General features: G+C 36.5%; 2 protein-coding genes across 2 annotated transcripts; both read right to left on the bottom strand.

Moving 5' to 3' along the window:
• Positions 1–57: 57 nt before the first annotated feature.
• On the bottom strand, positions 58–17836 carry LOC145777036 (multidrug resistance-associated protein 1-like). The gene is made up of 29 exons (XM_082588304.1): positions 17734–17836; positions 17388–17508; positions 15585–15718; positions 15199–15300; positions 14897–14998; positions 14329–14475; positions 13274–13425; positions 12871–12997; positions 12581–12757; positions 11671–11739; positions 11343–11441; positions 10670–10753; positions 9999–10110; positions 9564–9630; positions 9155–9329; positions 8685–8805; positions 8411–8497; positions 8187–8337; positions 6916–7075; positions 6461–6551; positions 6240–6348; positions 5833–5968; positions 3902–4003; positions 3506–3652; positions 2069–2227; positions 1677–1843; positions 1395–1509; positions 1227–1306; positions 58–1112 (listed from the first exon to the last, which is right to left on the bottom strand). Exons 1-29 carry the CDS (start codon positions 17773–17775, stop codon positions 1001–1003), a joined length of 3447 nt encoding a protein of 1148 aa, XP_082444430.1. The 5' UTR covers positions 17776–17836; the 3' UTR covers positions 58–1000.
• Positions 17837–18658: 822 nt separating this feature from the next.
• LOC145776704 (multidrug resistance-associated protein 1-like) lies at positions 18659–23957 on the bottom strand. Its single transcript, XM_082587933.1, has 9 exons — positions 23919–23957; positions 23000–23176; positions 22728–22853; positions 22086–22226; positions 21520–21636; positions 21131–21264; positions 20414–20545; positions 18909–19000; positions 18659–18822 (listed from the first exon to the last, which is right to left on the bottom strand). The coding sequence occupies exons 1-9, from the start codon at positions 23955–23957 to the stop codon at positions 18659–18661; spliced, it is 1122 nt and encodes a 373-aa protein (XP_082444059.1).
• Between the last annotated feature and the right edge of the window lie 2217 nt (positions 23958–26174).

The raw sequence follows: 26174 nt of genomic DNA, 5'->3' as shown, positions 1-26174 counted from the left end.
AAAATTGTTTAACAATAGGCTAACTTATTTGTTGACTACGCAAAAGAAATAATTTGTTCTAATTGCGATTTCACTAAAATTATTTAAAAATCACATCAACGAAATAGTAGTCTATTACTGTTAGCCAAAACTTTGGAATGGACGTCAACAAAAACAGAATGCTATATGGCTATGACAAGAATATAAATATTCTACAAGTGTGAATTGCGAGTAGGCCTAGGCTCATATTGGGCTGTCTCAAATAATAATAGGCCTAGGCCTACTATCCTCTGATCTGTTAACAATTTCTCAGAAAAGGCTACACAACCTTTTTTAGTAATTTTCAAACAAATCGAAACTATTAAAAATGCTTTTCTCGCTACAAATGGTGAGCAGGATCCCAGTCAGCAAAGGTTCGTGGGGCCCACTTGGGCTGCATATGGGTTACCCACATTGTACTGCGTGGGCCCCAGTACTTATGTGTCCACGGTTTGCAGAAATGTTCCAAGTGGGCAGCCCACCTACGTCTAATGGGTGGGCAGCCTACCATGAAACCATTATTAAAATGTAAACCGCCGTCGCATTGTATCGTTGTATATATTCAATTTTTATGATTATTGCACTTTAATATAGCATAATGGACCGGTGCAAACGTATATTTTATAATTCTTCATCATGGTGGGTAGCCCACTTCATGCCCACAGAAAGCCCAGAAAGTTTATTTCAAGAAATAAAAATAAATTCCCAGATACATTTTCATGATATGATAACATTATTAAGATAAATTCAATAAAAGATGTCGGGAATCGGTTGTAAAGAAAAAAATATGAAGTAGGCCGCGCACTTGGGGCCTAATCGGAAACATCAGATAAACTCACCTTAAGCCCACAAGCCCACGAATGCCCATGGAAATCCCACGTGGGCCCCACGAACCCTTGCTGACTGGGATGGTATAAAAATATCATCAGTCTACCAAGCAACACGATAAATCACATGTGACGTGAAAGCACAAATCAACGCATCATGAATCCAGCCCAGCGTCTTTTGCCATAGAATAAAATATCCCTTTAGCTTCCAACAAGTTGGCTGGAGAATCGTATTCTGCTGCTTGACCGGAATCCATTACAAGAATTCTGAAATAAAATTGTAGAAGATGAAATATTTGACGTAATACTTAAAAGGTGCATAATTCAATGTCGTATATCGTACGCAACGATATACAAAGGTTTCAATTGAATGCAGTTTACCTTGTACTGTCCATTATTGTGTTGAGACGATGAGCAATGGTAAAGGTTGTGCAATTGGAAAATTGTGATCGTATTGTTGCCTGGAAGAAAAAGTAAGATTCAACATACTGACGAAAATCAACAAAACTTTGAAAAAGCAAATCCGAATTAGTAAAAAGATAAGCATGCCTGAATGACATCATCAGTCTTTAAATCAACAGCAGCTGTTGCTTCATCGAGAACAAGAATCGGTGACTTTCGAAGCAACGCTCTGGCTAGGCAGACCAATTGTCTTTGTCCAACACTGAAATAAATAGGCTAACATGTTTAGTTGTTTGAAATTATTGCGCAAGAAATCGAAAATATATTTGTTAAATAAAACTCTTCCTCAATGGTCTACTTATATTAGGTAATGTCACATTTTCTTTTCAGAAACTAAATAAACAATAAATACAAGTCAACGAGGCGTACCTAAAATTTTCGCCACCTTCAGTGACATCATGTTCAAGCTGTTTAGCAAGTCCTGAAACAAAGTTTTTCAAATGCGAATGTTCGAGAACATTCCACAATTCATCGTCAGTGTACGTTCCAAACGGATCGAGATTCATCCTTAGAGTCCCAGAGAAAAGCACCGGGTCCTGTAATTGGAGACATACACAGTTGGGTACGAATTACAACAACATTTGATAGGATAGACACTTTTCAAAAATCAAGACTAACATTCTTTATTCATGTAAAATATAACAGTTGGTTACAACATAGATAGGCCTACAGTGAGACAATGTTGAAAATATTTACAAACTTTTAACTTTTGCTCACAATCACAAATATGGCACTAAGTAGCTAGGCTACATCAAGCCTACTTGAGGGATGATTGAAATCTTGGATCTCAAAGAGTGCAATCCCATCTTGCTGATGTCGAGTCCATCGATTCGGATCCTTCCTGATGCTGAATCTATGATGCGGAACAAGGCTAAAGTGAGAGAAGACTTCCCAGCACCTGTCCGACCGACGACTCCGATCTGAATGCATTTGCAAGCAAACGTTCATGTAACCAAATTTTTAGCAAAATAACGAAAAGCTGTGATTGGTGTTATGACAGCTTACAAAACGAATATCTGGTCCAAGGACATTCTGCACAACGTCATTTTATCGAATCTGACAATTCATCCATTCGACGTTTATCGGGCCACATTTAGCTACGTATAAAATTTGGGAAGTGGTTTTTTGTTTTTTTGTTGCATTGAAGATGAATTCGAACTCTCAGCTCACCCCAAACCTATCAAATCGGAGCTTGAAGGTAAATAGTGTTAAAACAGGTTATTTTAACATCGGTATGTAAATGCATTGACTATAAATGAACACATTCAGAAGTGCTCATTGTTCAAATAATCCGATTTCCGGCTTTAAGTATTCTGATTCGCAGGGCCCACAAGAGGGGGGAACAACCGGTGCATTGCACCGGGGCCCGGTGAGTTCAAGGGGGCCCGACAAAATGTCTAAATTCACGCGATAAAAAGGTTGATTTCAACGATTTTGCATAAAATATTGTTTTTATATTAGTTCCGTATGTCGAATGGGGCCCCCTTATGGGTAGCCTAAGCTATGCCCTTTTTTAAAATTACAGAATTTTTAAGTTTTTGAGTTTAGGGTGGCCCGACATAATGTTTAAATTTGCATGCTCTGGTCGATTTTGCATAAAATATTGTCTTTTATATGAATATTAGTTTTGTATTTTGCATGGGCCCCCTCATGGGCATGCCCTTTTTTAGAACAACAATATTTTCATTTTTTTGCGTTCAGGGGGCCAATAAAATGTTTAAATTTGCATGTTAAGATCAATTTTGCATAAAATGTTTTTTATATTTTGAAGTTGGTATTTCTTATATGAAGTTGGTATTTCTTAATGTCATGAACAATAGCAATGCATTCATCCTAAGTTTGCTGCCCTAGTCTCTGCAGATTTCAAGGTCAGAAATGGTATTGTATGTTAATGTAAAGCTGCAAAGAACACGCACCGCAAATTTTGCTTGTGATTGGTGAGATATCACGCGACATGTCGCGCTGGGGGGCCCGGCAGCAACATCTGTACCGGGGCCCGGCAGGGCCCTTGGAGGCCATGCTGATTCGTATTAGCTTTCAGTCAACAAGAAAAAATAACGAACTGCGATACTTTAATAAACTGTTTGGTCCACAATTTGTCACGTGATAAATTCTTATTTGATGAGCTCTTGGTCACGGTGATAATATTCTCAAAAAGCGTGTAGAAAATACGATTCATTGGCTATGCTTTCTTTCACCTTTTCTCCACCTTTGATATGAACGTTGACATTCCTGACTACCAGATCCAATCCATCTCGGTATCTTGCACTGTAATCTTCAAACGATATTGTGCCAACATCAGGCCAAATCCTCGGTGGTTGGTATTGTTCGTTGTGAAGCGGTGCCTAAAAAAAATTGCTTTAACACTGCAATGGCATTGCTGTGTTAAAAGAATATTTAAGTTAAATAATTTATGAAACACATATTCCAATAGTCGCTTACACCTAAATCTCGTTGTCGAGTCGGCTACGATTGGAATTAAAACCCACAACGGCATGTGACTTCGTTCATACTTGCCAACTTAACAATAAAATGTTTCTTTTGTTTTTCTTCATATCCTGTAAATAAAAATTTGAAAGATCATCGGAACAAACCTCTTGTTTGACATTGGCGTATTCTTCAACTCTTTCCACAGCTACAATGTCAGTTTCAGCTTGACTAGCGTTTCTTACCAACCAATTCAGTATCGCAGTGATCTTGAAAATATTAAAAGTAAAGACACGACTCAAATAGCAAGCTATAATTGTCCATTTTCATCTACTGTACATTGTAAGCTAATAAATTTTCTAAAATATAATTCCCAATGACGCAGTGGTACCTTACGACGTGTTTTTGTAGGAACCGACGAGAGGCTAAAACATTGGACAAAAATGACACAATAATATACAAATAACCAGGGATGGAGGAACCATTTTAAAAGTAGGTGGGCCCAAAGGCGTAGCAGTCAAAGTTAATCAAACTTCTGGAGGGCGATGCCCCCCAGACTCCCCAATAACATTGCTGCGTATCTAATATTTCCAATCGTTTATACCTTGTGTTTTCATGATTGCCTTTTGTGCCAACAAACAAAAAATTTCCGTTTTTGGGCCGATTTGGCCAAACAAATTACAAAATTGTTAAATTGCTCTATAGCGCTGTACAAAATATGGCGATTTACACACTAATAAGAAGGCAAAAACAGTTACACACACAGTTATAATACCAACCTGGGAGAAATAATCTGCAGCATTATACAATAGGCCTACATGCAATCGTGCATGCACTGCATAATATGCAATGATATCATTGTTTTAAGTTTTAACATTAGAGAGCAATTAGATTGATTTATGGATTACTCCACCAATCACACGCAACCACGCCCACACATGCTGCCCATCAATAGTGGGCTCAACGGACAAGTTTGAAGATTGGATTTCATCATTGAGCTATCAAAGATAACACAGGTAAACAAATTTTTTTTTTTTAAATGCACGGCATGTTAGAGTCATTTTAGGGTATTTCGAGGCCCCTGATTCCGAAAATGCACTTGTCTTTTCGAATTGGCTCTAGTTTTTGAGATAGCCTACCGCAAAAACATTTTTTTTTTGCAATTTTGAGCCCCTGTAGATTTAACGTCGTGTCGTTTATTACATAGACAAAACTGAAAGTAATCCCAGGCACATTTCTGAGTTGTATAAACGCTATTTGGAACCAATCACGTTGATTACAACCCAAACAAACAGCTATTTAACGTTTACTGGCCTAGTAACAATCAAAATATGACGTAAAGCAAGCCTTAGGATACAAAATGTAGAATAAACAATTTGTGCTTTGCCTTAATATATTTGTTGACTTCAACAATATCAGACTTACTAACTAAGCTACTAAAGTACAAACAAAATACATACATTGTTTTGCTTAACAAACTAGACGAATAAGCAAAACAAAGCCATCAATGAACAAACAAAAAGCCATCGATGAACAAACAAAACTTCGTTCAATTCTTAATTATGGTAGGATTACTATACTGAGCAACACCCATCAAGGTACGAAGGCCATTTATGTAATTACAGAATACAAAGTTATGTTCTTCAGTAAAGTAGCTGCTTGAAATTTTATCCTTGTTACGGAAGAACGTAATCTTGATTCCAAATTCAATTCCTGGTAGTTTCAAAAATTCGAAAAAACTGAGTGCATTTTTGGAATCAAGGGCCCTGAAATACTCTAAAATGACTCTCACCTTTTGTCCCAAAATTTTTTGTTGGCCTGTGTAATCAAACTAGTGTGTATCAAATGAGTGAGAGCTTTTTTTTGGAACTCCTTCTCTAATTTGCCGTTTTCGCTACCTTTTCAAAGAAACTTGGCTTTCAAAAGTGGGTGGGCCAGGCCCACCCAGAAAATAAAGTAGGTGGGCCCAGGCCCACGAGGCCCACGTGGTTCCTCCATCCCTGCAAATAACATATCATGGAAACAGAAAACAACATCATGCAATCATTCAGGCTGTGATTAATTGAATATGAAAGTGAACTAAAACACTGAACGATACCTGCATGGCATAAGAAATCGAGAGGCCAACCAGGCCAGGATCGATTCCGTTTGGTTTTCCTTTCTCCACAACGACAAAAATGGCGGAAAACAGAACTATTAAATTTCCGACAATCTCCGTTCTCAAACCAAGCCATCTAAAACGATTAACAAATCAATTGCAACCACAAAATACAATACATCTATAGCGCAACAATATTTCATTTGTACCATGAGTGAAACAAAAAAAATTATGTGTTTATTGTTGGTGTACTGTATAGTTTAGCTCTATCTATTTACTATTTGAACAATAACTACACAATTGACATAAACGCGTCTTGTTTTGTATGCAATTTGTATTGATTTGTTTCCTCTCAAAGTACGGTACTGTAATAAAGTTTATTATCAACTTTATCTACTGTAACCTACCTGTTTGACGTCACATTAGGAAAGTAAGCTCTCTGATTCGTATCAACTTTATCTTCATTTTGTTTGATGAAACTTTTCTCCAACTTGTAAGCTCGAATTGTGCTCACGCCTGGTAGAGTAAAGTTTATTTTCCGTAGAACAACATTGTCTGAATAATATCATTTAGATCAGAAAATAATTGAAGTGCTGTGTTAAAAAAATGCAATACACATTCTTTTTACCTGCAAGAGTTTCACTGAAGTGCGAATATATCGGAGATCTGCTGATTGATTCTAATCTTTTTAGTTGTCGAGATGTTCGAATGTAACATCTCTGCAAGTGATAGCAAAGGAAAAACAATTAATGAACTAGAACCGAGAGCAAAGCTTCAATTGGAAGAAAAACTACAACACATTGACCGTGTGTTGACAGACCAAGCCAAATGTGGCCACATAATGCCATTTGACACCATTTTTAGGCTTGACACTACGCTTTGCGCTCAGATTAGGTTTCTCTTTCAATTAGACCACGTGTTTTTGGGTCACAAAATATTAGCTACAAAAAACGATATACAAGTAGATCAATAGTACGTAGGCTTACATGCTCTACTATTTAGCATAAACAAATAGATTAGAATGCATAAACATTGTAGCCTATAGAAGACCGCAGATAAATGTTTGAATGAGCCACAGCATACCTGGATAAAGTAATACATGATCGTGATGGGTACGATCACTGCGGTAAATATTGGAGTGCTGTAAATGATGACGAAGATAGTTGCAATGCCGATAAATACCATTTCCAAACAATTCATGACGCTTTCTGGCACAGACTCATCAATCAGATAAATGTCCTTGCTGTTAAGCACAAGAGCTTACATTAATGCATACTGTAACTATATGAAGCTCAATTTACTTTTGGACTAAACTTCTTTGCTTAGATGGCTAGCATCTGTTTCTTGGTTGGTTTTGAATCTTTATCTTCGGACTGACAAAGCCTTGATTGGTTATTCCTGGTAGTTTCGCGTACTTGTAGAGGCTCTTGACACAGGGCCGGTTACCGAGATTGGTAGAGTGAAGTTTTCCGATTGCTGAAGTCTGGTTGCCGGAGAATTTGTTCCATTTACAAAGTGCAGCTGAATGGAGAGCGGTCCTGAAATGCGTTGCTCAACACACCCCGAGAGTCGAACCAGCGTTCTTATAATAACTTGCAGAACAGAATAATTGCGATGCATGCTATCTACCATAGTTACAATATATTAAAAATTAATAAATACAAATTTTATTTGAAATGGGCTTGCCATAGTGCCATGCGTTCAGACGATAAAGAATTGAGCTGCTTAGTTTTTCCTCTGCTTTCTGTGCATCATAATCAGGGATATCTAAACAAGTCTGGTATCCTTGATCATAATCTATCCAAGTATCTGGACGCATGCTTTGCTGGAACACCTCACTTAGCAGCTACCCAAAGTCAGGCACAGAGGAGTGGTTGGAATTTAGTTGCGGAAAATGCTTTTGGAAAATAGAATCAGACATTCAAGACAAGACATTCATCACAAGACATTCTTTGTGTTGACGTATATCAAACTCAAAATTGAAACGGCTAGCCTGAGAAACAACGCAAAAAGAAAGAACGGATAGTATTGCTTTATTGTAATTTTTAAAGTGTAGGCTATTAGGCTATGTCTTCGCAGTACTGTTTTGCAGTATGTTGGCTACTGTGTCTTGTACTATTGTGTGCATTTAGGGTTGTATCATTTCTATTGCTCTTTTTTTTTTGTATTTGAGTTCCAATTTTTCTTGAAGTATATTTTAAAAACAAATGAAAACACATAGGTTATTTTTCTCAATGCTAATATCACAAATGAATTAGAAGCATGCGTAATACCAGACGATTATTAGGCCTATACCAAACGCGATGATGAGCGTTTAACATATTTTACGAAACATTGTTAAAACATAAAATTACCTAAATCGGTTAAGGATTCTTCCCAACGGTGTTGTATCGAAGAAAGACATTGGAGCTTTCAAGATGTTATCCAACATTTTGTTGTGCAAGTATCGAGAAGCAAATATGGCTCCCACAGAAAAAGCAAAAACAGTGACAAAAACAAAGAAAGCTGAAATTCAAAAACAAACCTGAAAAATCATATTTAGCAGTAGCTGGAATGAAAAGACACAGTGAGATCTTACCATTTGCAAATCCTAAAAGTCCATAGACAGTAAGTCTAAACTTCGTTTTGGGTTGTGTTCCATTGACGATAGGGTCATCCGTCCAATCTGTTAACCAATAATATGTTTTTTGTTAATAAAAAATATATATTGCTAATTAAATTGTCTCAGCAGTACAAGACCTTAAATCTCAAATGATGAACACAACTGTAGAACTATTCCTTGAGTCATATTGTTTGTAGGCCTAAACTGAGGGAAAACCATTTTGACCTTACAAATATGTTCAAAAACTTACGAGAGAGCCAAATGTTAGAATAAACAGTGGCGGCATTCTGAAGAATGAAACCAAGGATGGTTACTATGGAAACCAGGACTCCAAAAGACTTCATGTAGGAAACAATCACAGAGACTTTTATCTGGAACAAAAATAACTTATAAAATTCAATACCGGCAACTTATTTCTATAATACAGGACTGGAAGCTTAAAATTGCCAAGACGTTTTCAGTGTTTAAAAAAGAATTCAAAAAAACAGAAAAAAAAAACAGAACAGAAGTTGATTTGACTAAGCTTTCAAGTTAAAAAAAATTAAATTGCTCCATAAAATCTAAAATAATTCTTTGCTTGAATAATTATGGAAATTGTTATCAGTGTACTGAAAACGTCGTTTGTGCCCACTCCCTTGCCACCCCGTATAAGTGATAATTTGTCACTACCAACTTTATCATCCTCATACCACTCTAGATTCTAACTGAAAACGAACTAACGTTTCCTATTTCCGCGATTTCTTCAGTCATCAGTTTGTCTTCTAACTTTTCTTTTTTCTTATTTTGATCCTGGCAATAGTTTTCTGTGTTTAATCTTTCGCTTCTCTTGCGTGTCCTGCTCCGTTTTTTTGGGCTGGAAGGACTAGACCCAAATTCTGACTTTCGACTAGTTGTTCTGAAACATAAATTGAAATTCATCATTTTACCACCAGTCAGTTTCGGACAGTTTTCTAAAGAAGAAATAAAGAATGAGCTTAATTCAATCCACAACTCGACACAAATTATGTGATTGAAGATAAAACACAATTGCTGAGAGCCATTTTCTGTGCTGATGACCAATCTACACACTGCTTTTTAATGTTGCAGTCTACTGCAAGACGGCTTAATAAAAAAATCGACTCATTGATACCTTTGATTTGACTTTGCAGTTGCTAACCCTTCAGTCTCAAACGCAGGTGATGTTGCTTTGTCAGTTTCTAACACAAGAGAAGATAGGCTGCCGGTCAAATATTAAACAAAACATTGGTAAAAAGACTATAAATAGTTTATTCAATTCTGAGTCGAAAAACAAACCATAAAATACACTGCAAACCCGGAGAATATAGCTGCAGAATACTGGTTAGCCCTACACATAAAGTATGAAAAGCGCACAAAGGGCTTTATTTGCGACCATGCAACAACGATTACGTACGACAATGTATTCAACCGAAACAAGACTTCTTCAGGTAGCCTAGATTAAGAGATTGTTTGCTTACATGTGAAGCAGATATATGTGTGAACATGAAGTGAATAAGACAATCATTTTAAGAGATATAATACAGTAGTATGCCTGCTATTATCTCACCTTCAGTATTATTGTCTGAATCCTCACTTGCACTCCTTTCTTTATTTGCATAATTGCTTAGAAACTGAGCAAACTCTCCATTTTTCTGAAGAAGTTGATTGTAGTTTCCTCTCTACAAGTCAAACACGCGTAGATGTAAAGAAATCACTTAAAAGTAGGCTGCCAAATGATATGTAGGTTAACCGTTTCTTTCCTGTTTAGTGAAGTTATATAGCCTAAAACAAAACAATTGTTGGACCTGGTGGCTGACTAGATAAAATGATCGTCCACAATGACTTTAGCTCACAGTACGGTATGAACAGCTTGCAATGGAAAAATATCTGTACAACTTTCATTCCGACGTTGGCCTCAACCCACTGTCACTACATTTGCATAAAGCTTGGGTGGAACTAAATCCCCAACGCACCGGCGTCGGATTGTTGCTCTCACATATGCACGTATCAAGGACGGCAACTTCCAACATATGCGAAGATGAGATGGAGGAATACGCCGTAAATAATTACAGCTCGTCGTGGAGTTTTCAATCTGAGTGATCTGGATGGCAAAACAACACAACGGTTGCTCGAAACCCGGCATTACATTTATTTCGGCATACTGTCTCAAGGATAATAAAAGCCAGAGCCCTTCGATCAGGCATTGAGCGTTTAATTGAGCTAGAAGAGCGATGTTACCTCTGAGATGCGTCCATTGATTAGTACGTAGATATAATCGACTTGTGGAAGGAAAGCCACACTGTGGGTCACCAGCACCCGTGTCTAAAAAAACAACAAAATCACGGTTTTGTAAACTTTCTTCGAAAGCTTGGATAGTGTACCTACCTTACCTACTCACTAACATTTTTTATCTATAAGTCTATGCTACCAGACAACGCGATAGCTGACTCTATCTATGGTGGTAATGAAAAACATAGGTAGCAAAACTTATCCTATCAATAATAATTTGCCAAAAACTTCCTATGAAAACAATCTCACGCATGAGCAAGGCCGGGCTAACTGCAAACCGCCCCCGTATCCCTAAACCAGGGGCAACTTTCGAAACCGTACTATTAAAAGCGGCGCATGGTACTCACACTGTACTAATTGTTACATTGCTGAATTCGGCTATACCGCTACAAATAGCTGAGTCAAGAATTAGACATCGCTTTATCTGATGTGTTAATCCAGTGATATGTAATAAGGCCAACCAATGTAACTAGGCCAATAAGGTGGTATTTTACTAGAAAGTCATAGTAAATTATTGGACAAAGCGAATCATTAAGCGTGCCATTGAGTGTTACAGAGCTTCAGATATTATTTACCTCTTTAGCTCTTTTATAAGTAAATTATCTCTAATTGCAACACACACCTTAGATTTAAGGGAACCATTCGGGCCGAGCACATTATCGAAGATATGTTTCCCAACGTGGGCATCTACGGCGCTAAGTGGGTCATCTAGAAGATAAACCTGAGACAAAAATAACCAACTTTTTTGCCATTTGACTACATCACAACATACAACATAATAAATGTAGCCTACCTTCACGAGTAGCCTATTTGACAGGGCCTACCTTCACTGGCTAGATGTAGCCTACAGCCAAAAATATTTGCCAAATTTTGTGGTTCTCATATAGTATCACGGCATATGCCGTGTTGTATGTTTGATTTCGTTTGTACACGATCCAGAAAAGAATTACCTCGCTATCATGATACAATGCCCTTGCAATCGATACTCGTTGCTTCTGTCCGCCGGAAAGAGTAATTCCCTAGAAACCAAATTGTATCCATTAGGTTTGTTTCCTTTAAAAACAATGCATTCGATATTTACACAAAGTTCACTTTGAGTAACCATTCTAGAGTAAACCATTCGTGCTAAAGGTTCCGCACTAGCAATCACTTCCAATGGATTTACAAATAAGTAGACTAATGATCCTCGGTTGGATGAGTGATCAAAACAAGGAAAAGGAAACACCATCTCTCGACAATTTTGAAACATTATTTTTAAATTAATAAGACGGTAGTTCTAACGTTTAGTTCTAACTTTTACTTCTAGTTTAAACTTCTAGGAGTTCTAACTTCTACAGTTCTAACTTCTAGTTCAAACTTCTAACTCTAACTTCTAGTTCTAACTTCTGGTTCTAACTTTTAGTTCCTACTTCTAGTGCTAACTTCTAGTTCTAACTTGTAGTTTTAACTTGTTGTTCTGACTTCTAGCTCAAACTTCTAATTCTAACTTCTACTGTTCTAACTTCTGGTTCTAACTTCTAGTTGTAACTTTTAGAGATAATTTCTAATTCCGACTTTTGGTTCTAACTTCTGGTTCTAACTTTTAGTTCCAACTTCTAATGCTAACTTCTAGTTCTAACGTCTAGTTCTAACTTCTAGTTCTAACTTCTAGTTTTAACTTCTAGTTCCAACTTCTAGTTCTAACGTCTAGTTCTAACTTCTACCTGTAACTTCTACTTCTAAATTCTAGTTCTATCTTCTAGTTCTATCTTCTAGTTCTATCTTCTATAGTTCTAACTTCTAGTGCTAACTAAAATTAGTTCGATGTTTGCCGTGGTTCGACGTTATCTTCATGAATCTGAATTAAGCCTAGTCAATTACTCGCTCTCCAATCTCAGTGAGTCCACCAGCGGGCAACATTTCAAAATCTTCCTTCAAGTCACAAGCCTCAACAGTCTCTTGAAATTTCGAATCCTCCATCGGTTTTCCAAACAAAATGTTGTCACGAACTGTCAAGTTTTGTATCCAAGCTTGTTGGGCCACGTAGGCAACAGAGCCCTGCAAAGAAGAAAAGTTTAGAGCAGCAATTGCAACACTAAAGCTTGTAGTTTTAAGCCTGTTTCATGTTCAAGAAAGTCTTCAAAAGTTCAGACATATTATGGAAACATCACCTGCATTTTAACAGTTCCTTTTACTTTTTCCATATTTCCCAATAAGCTTGACAAAAGTGACGACTTTCCGCTACCAACTTGGCCAACAACAGCAACTAAACTTCCTTGCGGCACCTCAATGTTTATGCTGCAACAATATCGTGAAGTGATGGAAATGTATTGGTTGCCTATAAATTCAAAATATTCAACACAACTTGTTTTTAAACTAAGGAAAGATTAGGGTCATTGGATGTAGTCTAGTCTACTTTTGTGAACTGGAGTTGATGGGACAGTGTTGTCGATGAATTTGGAATGATACAAAACTTTATCACAGTCTAATCTAAGACATCAAGAAATATATTTTCGAAGAAATGAATGAAAACCAGCCTAAGATAATAAGAAATTATATTTAAGAAAAACTGACTCTTGCAAAGTTGGCTCCTGGTCTTTCTCCCAAGCAAAGGTTCCATTTTCAACACAAATAGCTGAACTTGGTCCTGATGAGTAGTCAACACTTCCTGTATCTAATTCTTCAGCGTTGACATATATTTGCAGCCGCTTTAAACTGACAGTTGCCTGTCGATAAAAAAATCACACACTCGAGCAAAAACTGATGGGATGAATGGAGGCGTGGGTTCGAATCCCACTTCTAACACTATTAGTGTATTTAATTAGCTTTAAAGCATAGGCTACATATAACAACTTGGTTTGCAAGCGTTATCACTTTTTACTGCAAACCTCAGACTAAGTCTACCAGGACAATTGCCAAGCATCAAAGAGAAAACTTTTTCTTTACCAAATTAGGTAAGGACTAAGGAGACTTCAATAGTTGAAGAAAATATCAAAAACTTGTGACTTACTAGTCTTTCTTTCCAAAAGAATAAACGTTCATTCAGCAAAATACCGTAAGTAATAATTGTCTCATCGATCTTTTTCAAAACCGAAATGTTAGTATAGGTAATACTGATTCTAATGTGGCTTTCAAACAGTGTGTTTGTAGCCTATAGAAGGTCTATAAATTATGCTCAAGAGCATAGCCAGCAAAACATTTCGGGGATGAGGGGGCGAATAAGTATTGTTTCACATAATATTGAGCCCGGTAACGAGTCGGCGAAGGGGAAGCACTGAACTGTGGAGCCCTCAGAAAAATAATAATAAAAATACCTTAAAATCGCACATTCTGGGAGTATTTTTAATTTGGATCTATAGTAAAACAAGTAAAAGGAAGCACGAAAGGGAAGCACTGAACTACGTGGCCCTCAAGAAAAAAATATTAAATAATACTTATCAAATGATTTTGTGACAGAAGGTGAAAAGTTGATTCACAATATTTCGGGGCGGTGGGGGAAATTGCCCCTTTGCCCCTTGACTACACCCCTGACTATAATACTGAAGTTTTCATTTAATTTCTGAATTTGACAAATATCTGATTTGTCTAACAGCATTTAACATTGTAATGCTTTTAAAAAGTGAAAATACCTGAATAAAAGAAAAAACAGCAATTGGAAGAAGGATCAATGGAACTTTTAGAATATTAAAAATAGAAATCGAGACAAACACTTTCTGAGCGTCAAGCACATGAGAGCTGTCAGATAAAACGTAGACAGCAAAAGTCGCCAAGGAAACCTGCAAAAACAACTCGATTACAAAATAGATTGCTGGTTGCGGTTTTTAATAACCAGATATTTAATCACCTCCACTGTTTGACAAATCAGTAGCAGTTGTTTAGATACAATCTGGCCTCTTTTTGTCGATCACAAAATATAGGACAAGGGTGGTTTTTGTCGTCCATTGAGGCTGGCGTGATTAACTGTCTCATGATTAGTTATTACCTGAATAAATGGTTGCGGTTGTGAACCGAAATCATTTAAATGACAGCCGATTACAGAAGTGGTGAAATTTGTTCACGAAACCGTGAGAAGTCCCATAAAATATGCAGTTATTCTTACTTTAAAATTTCCGATGCCAGTTCCGAATACAACCATCGGGTTTAAGTAAAAGATCACTTTGTCAATATAACGAAATTCAAGTAGCGATATTTTCTCACCAAATATGGAGCACAGGTCCATGTGAAAGTGATTGCTGCATTTAAAAATGCAAAGTTTCGAAGAATTCTTAATTCCTTATTACGAATGCCACCAACTTTTTCCTGTGATAACATAGTGCTATAATGTAATAATTATTTCACGTTAGTCACCACAAGTACTATGGAAAGACAACATATTGCTCAAAGTTCTAGTTTCTCGTGGTAGAGATCTGCAATAGGACATAGAGACAAAAAGTCTATTTTTAACATATTATGCACGCTATGCAAAGAAAATGTACTTGCAGCAAAATGCATCAGCAAACCTGAAAAGACCTTTCCCATGCGTACATCTTCAATACTTTTATCCCGTTCAATATTTCACTCATCAACTTTATTCTTTCATCCTTGAGGGTCATTTGACATGTCTAGGAAGCAATTCGTTATGAAGTTGAAAAAGTTTCAGAAGCTACTTAAAAAGAACTTAATTTTGTGCATTTTCAGATTTGTCAGGTTAACGCCTATAGGCTATAGCCCTATTACCACACCAAATTCCATTACGTATGATCTAGGCCTAATACACAAGGTCGCAAATAAAAACACTTCTGAGCAAGTTAGTGTTCATAAACTGTGTTAGTGGTATCAAAGACTTCACATAACATAAAAAAAAAACACTTTTGGAAAAGAAACAAAGTTAAGATAATAATTGAACCTGCAACTTATGAGCGAAGCTGGCGATCAAAGCATTCAGAGGTATCAAGATGACCAACACTCCTGCTCCTGCCAATGTTGACGGCCCCAATATTTGCCACAGGAAATACATTGATAATATGATTTTGAATGGCGCTGGAGGAAACAAAACAAGGAAGTAAAATATACAAAGCATGCATCCTAGCTTACATTTCACCGGTTTTCCAAAACTGTTTTTGTGTGAAAAACTTATCCTAAAGTTGTTTTTTTTAGCCCCTTAGCTAGCAAAATCCTTGTTATTTTGATTTAATGTCTTGTGAAAACGTTATTTATTCATTTACCTACTTCTATTTTTCTGGAGATAGACAAAATTATATTTTATATAATTCTGTAGATAAATAGCCTACCATTTATTTTAAAACGTGAAAAAAAAACGAGTTCAGCCCGGAAAATCTCTGATATTTAACAACAAATTTTAATTTTTCGAAGTATTGCATGAGACCAAAGGTTTTTAACTGGGGTAAATTTACTCTTAAGTCGTAAATCTGACTCACCTCAGAGGTAAATTCAAAAATAAAAAACTTGTACTAGGTCATAGGTCACCAAACTACGGCCCGCGGGCCGGAACCTGCCCGCGAACTGACTTCATCCGGCCAGCCACGTGCTGCGGAAATAACAGTTGCACTACAACTGTTAAGGAAAAAAGTTACCAAACTTTTTGTAAAGGACTGACTTTGCTGTTGAGCTACACGCAACCTACTTCTTTGTTGAAATTGTTCGTTCCTATAATTCGTTGATGTATGTTGAATTTGTACATTTTTCCACCAGGCAGCCTACATGTTCGTGTTATGTTTTTATCATTAGGCCCCACAAATGGGGACAGCCTAGGCCAAATTTGGAAAGATGTAATGTTTTTTCAAGAGCACGATGCCCTGTAATGTATCACAGCAGGGGATAACTTTCCCAGCAACCTTTCTATTTTCATCACAACTTTGCTATTCCACCGCTGACTTTGTTATTTTGTGGGCTCAATTTAAGTCAATGGAGATTCTAAATAGTTGTATATCTTTTCGCAATTTGCATCCGACCCGCAGCTGTTAATCTCGCAGCAATCCTGCCCTCAGAGAAAAAAGTTTGGTGACCCCTGTACTAGGTAATAGGTGTACTACTCTAGGTATACTATAGTCTATATGTATACTAGATGACTAGGTGTAGCCTACTAGGTATACAAAAAACAGTAGGCTACTACTTCTACCATCCCTAACCAACACTTCAACACTGACAAACAGCTTTAATTCACGTTTTGATACAACCTTTTTCCAATGCCACTACTTGGATTATTAGTTATTCGTTTGGTAGTAGTTTGGTGATTACAAGCAACCCTACTGAATGTTGAGCAAGCACGTTTTTTAGTTATAGCCTATTGAGTTTTGCATTCACATATCTCTGAAAGTCCGGATTCTCAACGTTTTTAAACATAAAAACAAAAAATCGATCTTGATAATTTCTTAATTCCTCAAGACGAGATGCAGATAGTTCTTGGAATATTTGGCTTTCAAAGCGTCATTCATGGAATATTTAGTTTTCAATAAAATGAGCTGAAATATTTTGGATGACCTCCGCGTTTCAAAACTTCTGTTTATTCAGTTTTCAGAATGAGTAGTCTACATAAAAAACATAGCGGTAAATCTTGTCCTCAAAACTGTCAAGGGGTAAGTGAGCAGAAAAGGTTGAGAACCTGCAGTAGCCTATGCGCTAGATATTGTAGCAGTGGATCGCCAAACAACAGTTTAAAACTGTTAATGGGAAGATCCGTTAAAGTTACCAGACACAATGACGTAAAGAAATGGAATAGCTTCCATCACACGTTGGGCATCCACAGACATCAGGTTTGTAATTTCTCCCACAGTCCTTTCCTTTCTTGCAGCGTTGCATAAAAGTAAAGACTGAATAACAAACAAACACGACAATGATATACAATAAGCAAGTAACCGAAATATAAAAAAATCTACAAGATTTTACAGCAATGGAAGTTTAATACTAATTTTAAAAAGTTAACAATCTTATTTGCATGTTACACACAGCAATCAATCAACGGACCTACAATATTACACTGCAAATCATTTTATTTTATACACTAATTGTATTTTTAACGATTTAATTTTTGTCACCTTTCTGTACACGAGAGCAACGATGGCTGACCTCACTCTCATACCAATTCGAACGGTGATGTGAAAGTTGTTTTGAATGAAAATACTTTTTACAATCGCGCTGACAAACATGAGAGCAGCAAGAAAATAACCTTGCCAGGCCGGGGAGTCGTCCGACGAAATGAAAACTATCATTGCACTGAAAAACATTAAGTATATTAGTATGCAAATAACATTTACACCTACAATAGTAGTCTCTTACAAGGCAGCAGTTGTGAACTGAGCAAGCGACAACTGAGCTAGCAACATTTGAGCAAGTGGCTGAAGTTGGTAAATGATGAAACTGAGCAAGCCATACCTTGGCATGTCACAAGTCAGCAAAATGAGTTTGACAAGCAATGACTATGTAAGTCCTACGTGAGCACGTAAATCTTGATTGCTAACTTGGCAGTTGCTGAAATGTAATTGCTGAGTTGAACCACTTGCTGAGTTGTCGCATGCCGAGTTGTCCGACTACCTACAATAACCTACAAAATGGAAAAGTCAGAATTAAATAAAAAGACAAAAAATTGATGCCAACATCATGCTTCGTTGTGTGATTTGATGTTAGCCATAACTTATGCCAGGCTGTATTATTACAAATTAATTAAAAAACAAAGTTTTTTTATAATCCACTTACCTCAGTAGCAGTGGACCAACAAAGGTTAAACAATCGTTTGCAAGTTTGAGAAAAATACTTGCAATCAAACCAGGTCCAAATGTTTTGCACATAACTTTCAATAAGGAAGGCGTCCCTTTAGTTTCTGAAAAATATTTATTAAAATCTTAAACATGAAATCAAAAGATTCTTCGTTAATCAAATGCCCGGAATGAAAACGTAAGGTTTTCAATCCCTTCTTTTGTCCATCGTTTTGACAGCTATGTGTAGGCTACCCCCATTTACAATTTATTGCACCCTGATAATGGTAAGCGGCTGTGTAATCCAACGTATATTCTGGTGTCTCTCCATATCAACAGCATAACTAGGATTGCACAGTTTGAAGCCAAGCGCAGTATCCACTCGTCCATCTCTTTGCGGACTTAATGAAGTGTGGGGAAAAAACTCACAAACTGGAAGTAAAAGAAGATGACAAAAACCAATCAGGTACATACCAAATATAAATTAACAGCAATATCAGTAGGATAAACAATTTTACTTTTTGCTGTTGGCTGATAGATGAGAGCTTCCACATCAGAACTATCGACCTGATTACTGTTGGAAGATGTTTCTTCATGCTGTATGACAGATCTGAAAAAATACCGGTAATGGGAAAATTATACGTGTTACAGTTTTAGCAGGAAGGGATATATAGCTGAGGATATAATGGTAACTTGATATTTTCTTTCATTTGTGGACTATCAAGTGTGTAGACAGTTTTGAAAACGTTACTTTCTCTGAATATTTGAACAAAATCTAGTACTGTAGTCACAATAAATTTAATATCAAATGCAACGTAGATATCTTTTTTTATAGTTTCGGGAGAGAGTTTGTTTTTTGTACCAAAGACAGGCAGGGCACAACAAACAACAGGGTTGAGCATTATGATTACATAATCACACATAGCTTTTTAGTTTTGAAATTATGACGACTTCGATAAACTAAATTTTGAAGATAATTTGAGTTTAGAACAAGAAAACAAGTTTCGAAAAGGACAATTTTCATAAACTTCGTAGCTCATAATTATCATTGTGTTTCTCCTTCGTGTTGAGGGTTGGATACAATGCGCCATTGTTCTCGATCGTGAGCTGTTCGTACTGCACTTTTAAAATTTAACTTTGTCCATTTAGAGATGTTGGTTGTCTAAATATATATTGGTCTGCCTTTGTTTCTTTTACTGTTTATCTTTCTTTCTATTAGTGACTTTTGTAACGAGTTTTGCCCCATTGTGTGTCCGAAATACTTCAATTTTCTTCTTTTGAGGAAATTTTGCTTGAATTGAATTTGGATAATACTATATCGTTAGTGATCTTTTGTTTCCATGAAATTTTAGGCACTCGCATTTTCCAAGTTTCAGAATTGTATAGCATTTTGATATCCTTTGGAGAATTCCTAAATTTAAACTGTGATTGATTAAAACATTTTTCATTTTTCCAAATGTAGTTCGTGCAATTTCTATCCGCCTTAGAATTTCATGGTCACACCTCCCATCTTCAGTTATTAAATGTCCTAGATAGGAAAAAGGTTTTACTTTTGGTAAATTTTCATTGTCAATTATAGTTTGAAGTATCGGAATGTTTAGTGATTTTGAGATTATCATTGATTTGGTCTTTTTAGAGTTAATTTTGGTATTAAATTCTTTTCCAATAGAGTTAACATCGTCCAATATTTCTTGGAGATCTTCTTGCGATTCAGCTAACAAAACAGTATCATCGGCATAGCGTAAATGTGTTATGTTCAAACTGCCAACTTTTATTGTAGCTACATGGATGAAAAACACCGTATTAGGACGTTTTTCGAACATTTAATAAAAAGCTTTCAAACGACTAAATTAATCTTTTTGTTCAGCAGACCAATACAACTACGGAAATTAACATTGATGGCGGGGGCTTAGTACAATGAGAGCTTTATCTTCTCATACCCAACACTTGAATTAATTATCGGACCACCTTTACCTTATAACATTGACACATATAATCAAAAGCTAGATTTTAATCTCAGTACCTCGCACATCTTTTCTTTTCCGCTTCCCATACATGAAGGAAATGTCTCGACACTCTTCCCGCTTTGTCAGCTCTATCCAGATCCCACAGATCCTCGGTTACGATTGGACGCTTGTATCCAATCATCACTATGCTGGATGAAGAAAACGAAAAAGAAATTAGTTTCTTACATGATTTAAACGTATGTCAGAACCAGTAATTTGAATCTTGTGATTGCAATTTCAAAGCCTCACAAACCACCAGAGGACTCCATAAGAGAAAAAGTTATTGGGTGGCAACCAATGTATCAATAGATTATCTTCCTCTTCGTGTGACTGTGACGTTGAGAAAGAGACCACAGACCATACCATTAAAGGTTTTGCTATTATCCATCCAAGAGGCAGAAGGTGTATGTGCGTTGAATGATGTGAACGAAGACTGGCTGCTTTTCAATAGCCTCTATGCGTACGCTAATCGGAGGAAACGTCGTCAATTGTGAGATAGTAAAATTATAAACCTGCAATCCTCGAGGTTTAAACAAAGAATCCGATAAGTCGTTCGAAATTAGCACTCTCCTAATAATTTGATAAAAATAAAAATTAAATCTTAAAATCGATATAATAAGTAGCCTAACTTAGTAAAACTTGATGCAAAAATTCATTTTTTAGGTTAAATTCATTTTCGACAGTCACAAAAACATAAAAAAGGTTATAAATAAAAAGATATAAATAGAAGTTACCTGCTAAACCATTCAAATACGATTCTTGATAGAAAAGTGGCTGACGATTCAGGGAGTGGTTTCACATCTTTTTTAGGATCTTCTTCCGTTTCATTTGATGAAGTATCTTTAGAGATGTCAGATGCAAAAGGATCCTGATATTTTGATTTATTTTTTGTAAAAATATTAAACTGCCATCCACTCGCTGATCTTGTCGACACTAGCCTAGTGATTTGCTAAGAAAAACAAATGAATACATATGAAAAAAACACCGATCTCAGTTGAGATACAATTTATGAAGCCAATGTTATCTCTAAATGATTTCACAGAAAAAACATCTATAATTGACTACGTGACAAAAATAACAAACGTTAAACAATAAACATCTCATTACAGTTGAGTTAACTTACTGTAGATGGTAGAGCTGGAGGAGAATCAACAAAAAAACACATCACGAACTGGGCAAGGACGAAAGCATAAGAAATTAAAAACGTTGCACATCTCCACTTTTGCCGATCTGACAATGGCTGAACATTGTTTTATTATAAATATAGGTGATATAACAATTGTATGACCAAATTTCATTGATCTATCTCTGACCCAAATGACCCGGACAGAAAATCAACCAGTATTGCATTGATTCAACGTTTGTTGACGTTGAATCAATGTAAAAAAGGGCTGATTTTCTGTCTGGGGATAAACTATTTAAACAGAATACGTAGTATAGTGTAGTAAATGCGAAGTATAATTAGTACGTTTATTGAAACAGGACGTAAACTTGATACCACAAATTAATGGACGACATCATGGCCCTTCATGGGGCTCGCACGGTGCTGATGTCCAAAAGGACGAAGTAGGTTTGTTAACAAAATGCATATGTTCGCTACAAAACGGAATGCTCAGATTTGCGCTTCCTCGACTGTAGCCAGGAGCTACACTTTTCCTTAATGCGTCTACTTGGTATTAAATAACAAACCCTGACATCCATCAGTAAGTCAAGTTGATCTTTGAAAACAAAAGCCCAAAGAACAACGTATAAGATCCAAAAACATGACAAAAGGCCTGATGAACGAACTCCCTTTAACCGATCATAATTGATATGAAACGCCGCTATGGCCTGCAACGTAAACACAAAATGTGAATTTATTCTCGAGTGACAATACTTATTTAGGCCATCTACAAAGCTCATGAGTGAATTGCATGGAAGAACCACGCAGGCAACTGACATTCAAAGTTACAACAGATTCACAACGTCTGACATCTCCTTTTTGTTTTCTTAATATACGGTATTTGCAAAGATACATTTCACTGAATTCAAATAAAATCGCTTTCACTAAATTTATGACGTAGATTGTCACCGATTTTTAATCAAAGTAATAAAATGTCCCTGCTGTCTGTTCATAAACGTTATACTGTATTTCACTGCGAGTAACGTGTTTAGTGTTTACTGTGCAATCGAAAATTGCTGTTTAGCTGGAAGAGCTCAGAAAGAAAGGTGGAAAAGCCACATGTGCCCACATCTGTTATAGGCTACTCTGTTGTTGGTAAGTTATTTGCATACTTTTCTGGTTGCAACATGAGGCTATATATCAATGGCGAACTAGAATATCTCACACACCATTCCAAGACCAACCACCAAAGGCGACACTAAATCCACAAACGGCATATCTACTCTGTGAGTCCAATCCCACATTCCCCTTCCAAAGTCAACCCATGTCAAGAGCCATAAAACAACTGTGAATGTCTGAAATATACAGCTTATTAAAGACGTGTGACATACACTAATACGAACAAAAAGTCAGTGCAAAGCTGATGAAATTTGATAGTGCAAGCATGGCCATGGTGCAAGCAATATTGCAGCAGTTGAATTTGCAAAATGATTTTACTCACAGTTTTTGCTTGAAAAAGTTTTGATACGGGAATGAAAGAATTGTACGATTTCCGGATAACGAGAAAATAAGGAACTCCGAAAACAAACAAAAACGTACAGGGCGTTAAGTCTAACACAGTTCGCTCAAAGCAGTGACTGAATCTCGGGTTTGATGTGTTCCACACAGTGTCGATGTTCTAAAATATCAATAGTAGTATAAGATAAGCTACGGTATGTAGGCTACTACAGTACAGTGCACAATCTTATGATACAATAATTGCAATCTGTTAGTGAATGAAAATTAGAGTAAATTCGCATGTAGCCTATCACACTTCCGTGTGCTTGTCTGAAACTAATGTTGGTCAATGCACAAGTAAAGCAAACAAATTTTCAAGAGCAAGCCATGTCGAAAGCAAACACGTGGTTCATAAAAAATAGTTAAAAAAATTACCGGTAGGCCTACTCAAAAAGCAGAAGAGGCTATAGCGCAAAAAGTGAAATGAATCACTTTTCCACAATCTTTAGGCTAATATTTAAACAAAAGTGGCCTATTACAACCAAACTTTAACCACAGCATAATTTAAAACCAAAGAATTAAAGTCGCATCTCTGCCAAAAATTTAAATCCACTCTTTTATAGTTTATCATTAACAGTGAATCAATAGACTTAGGTTATTTATCATTCAGTGATCGTCGGCATAGACGCGATGAAACCAGGTATCCCTGGATGAAACCACCGTCATAGGTCACCAAAACTGCATGGTACTTGAAAGAATGTCGGTTGAATTCTTGTTGAGGCCGGGTCTTTGGCAAGACACCATGATATGTTGAAAGTGGACACGAAAATTGGCTTCTCTGCCTTCCCATACACTGTATGTTTTCAATCACTAGGCATTAACCTAGCTGGACACGACAAAAACTTATACAATAGCAAACTTACAATCAATTTTTCAGCTCCACAAAAAGATTGAAGATTCATATCCGCATGCAATGAATAAAAAAACTATTTTTACTTTAATAAATAAACGGTTAGATAAATGAACTTCTAAATTTACGCAGCACAATGTCTGTAAAGCTGAAAAGGTAGGACATTTGAGACAAGGCAAAACGTAATTTTTAGTACCGATAATCCCAATAATTACATCGATTTAACATTAAATTGCATTCGCAGTTTCAGTAACCTACTTTAGGGCAACTTTATAAATCGCTCTGGATTTGCAATAGACACATTTTATGCTCTTTTTGACACCTCAAATTCCCAAAGAAACACAACATTAACTGCTTGCAAAGATTGGGCTTCGAAAATTTTTTTGCTTGCGACCCCTTTTAATCTCCTAAAATTTTCCGCGATCCTTTATGGTTTAACGGATAAACAATGCGAAATATACGTTTGTGGTATTTATTGAAAGGCTTAATTTAAACGAAAACTAAAATCAAGCTATTCGTACTCGAAGCCTACTACTTTAGGCCTACTACTAGTAGCCTACTAGCCTACTTGCAGCCTGCTGAAAACAAAACCAAAAAGTAAACATATTTATTCACTGTGATGGGTGCGACTGCTCTCTGCTACAAAGCAAGTCTAGCCGTCGCTCGATGTTTGTCAATCCTGGTCTTAAGGAGGTTTCAATGTTACTTGAACGGTATTCTGGCTGGCTGGAACGGTATTTTATCAACGTTGAAAACACTGACACGCTCTTACACGTGGAGACAAACGGCAGGAGTGCGGTTACTGCTAAGTCATATAATGGTGAGTTGGCCAAGCCAGAAAGTGTGAAACTTTTTTCCAGAAAATTCAAGTCACAACTTAAAGTCAAAAGATAGATCTGCAAATATTTCCTGAGATTTGAAAGAAAGGTGCTCGGTACTTTGTTTTTGCATTGCAAATGGGTTTTGGATCCAATCTCAATCGGTATTGTCCAATTCTAGCAGAAAATACTTTTTGAACTCTTTCAACAGTCTTGACAAGTGTCGATAACCAGCGGCTTAATAACGTTTGATTCCACGCCATTGTTAGTCAAAAACTTTTCAGTAAATGAGAATATTTCAAATAACTCATTTTCAATCTTTTGTTTCTAGATGTCTAATTTTTTTATGAACGCACCAACTTTAGATTTCAATGTAAAAACATAGATGTTTTCTCCTTGGAAAAACAAATTAAATTCGTTCCCCTTTTTCAAGCAAACCTCACATATACCATAATTTGAAAAGCCTTTCTAAAAACGTCTTTACAAAAACGGCGGACAAAGTCTAAACCTTTTTTCCGTTGGAAAAATCACGACTTAATTTTTTAACACTAATAACTTTTTAAAGCATTGGCTTTATAGTTTTGAAATTCATGTTTACAATCCAGCAAAGAGGATTTTAAACTCCTATTCCATATCTCACTACCGTAGCCTATATTAATAATTTACAAAATACGGGTAGCCTTGCTATTGAGTACACGACTCTAATAAAGTTAATAACTTTCACAGCATCTTGTACATAAATGTTAATATGCAGTGATTTGTGTAAAATGTGTATACGTTCTGCGACCCCCACTTTGGGAAGCCTTGAGCTCGAGGACGAATTCGGACTATATAAATATGACAAAAAAAATCCAGATTTAATTATAGACTACTACTTAGTGCGTGAAGGTGAACATGTCTTTCAGCAGTTTCCAGCACCAAATATATGTACCACACTCACATGGTTACCAAGTAGCTAAAAGTAATATTACTGTAGTCTACTTTAAGCGTCCACTAGAAACTATAGTATTAGAGTAGGCCCATAGCTTGATTAGCAGATCAAGCGCATATTCTGGAACATACAAAATGCCCTCTAACCACTACACCTAACTTACTACAATTGGTCTGACAGGCTTCCACATTATCAATACAGTAGTTACTTACATAGGCCTACAAGGGTGGAGCCATGGAGGTGAAGCCAGCTAGCCTTCCGGTTTACAATAATATACTGGGCGATGCATTATAAATCCTCATGGTAGCCTATATTCATAACTTTTCATCTACAGCCGATTTGAGCTTTAATAGCAACTACTCTCGAGCTACTTATATAGTGTTGCAAATTTTGTTTTAAAAAAAAACATTTTTTTTCATAGGCCTGCAGCTTTCAAAAAATGTAAGTACCGGGTAGTAAACCACAACTTTAGAACTTTGCGACACGTTTTTTATGTCTGATTCAAATGAGCAGGCTACTG

This window comes from Aplidium turbinatum, chromosome 9 (assembly GCF_918807975.1).
Source record: "Aplidium turbinatum chromosome 9, kaAplTurb1.1, whole genome shotgun sequence".
In the NCBI taxonomy this organism is placed as follows: Eukaryota; Metazoa; Chordata; class Ascidiacea; order Aplousobranchia; family Polyclinidae; genus Aplidium; species Aplidium turbinatum.
This window is presented reverse-complemented; position numbering and strand designations above follow the sequence as displayed.

What these genes read in the sequence shown, in the direction of transcription:
- LOC145777036 (XM_082588304.1), bottom strand. Translation starts at nt 17,775, where the DNA reads ATGAGAGTGAGGTCAGCCATCGTTGCTCTCGTGTACAGAAAG. An exon ending in GCTTCGCTCATAAGTTGCAG is followed by an intron (nt 15,301 to 15,584) that starts GTTCAATTATTA and finishes ATTGCTTCCTAG; the next exon opens with ACATGTCAAATGACCCTCAA. An exon ending in ATATCAAAGGTGGAGAAAAG is followed by an intron (nt 2,228 to 3,505) that starts GTGAAAGAAAGC and finishes AAATGCATTCAG; the next exon opens with ATCGGAGTCGTCGGTCGGAC.
- LOC145776704 (XM_082587933.1), bottom strand. Translation starts at nt 23,957, where the DNA reads ATGAATCTTCAATCTTTTTGTGGAGCTGAAAAATTGATT. An exon ending in GAAAAGAAAAGATGTGCGAG is followed by an intron (nt 19,001 to 20,413) that starts GTACTGAGATTA and finishes GTATTTTTTCAG; the next exon opens with ATCTGTCATACAGCATGAAG. An exon ending in CTATCAGCCAACAGCAAAAA is followed by an intron (nt 18,823 to 18,908) that starts GTAAAATTGTTT and finishes TTTTACTTCCAG; the next exon opens with TTTGTGAGTTTTTTCCCCAC.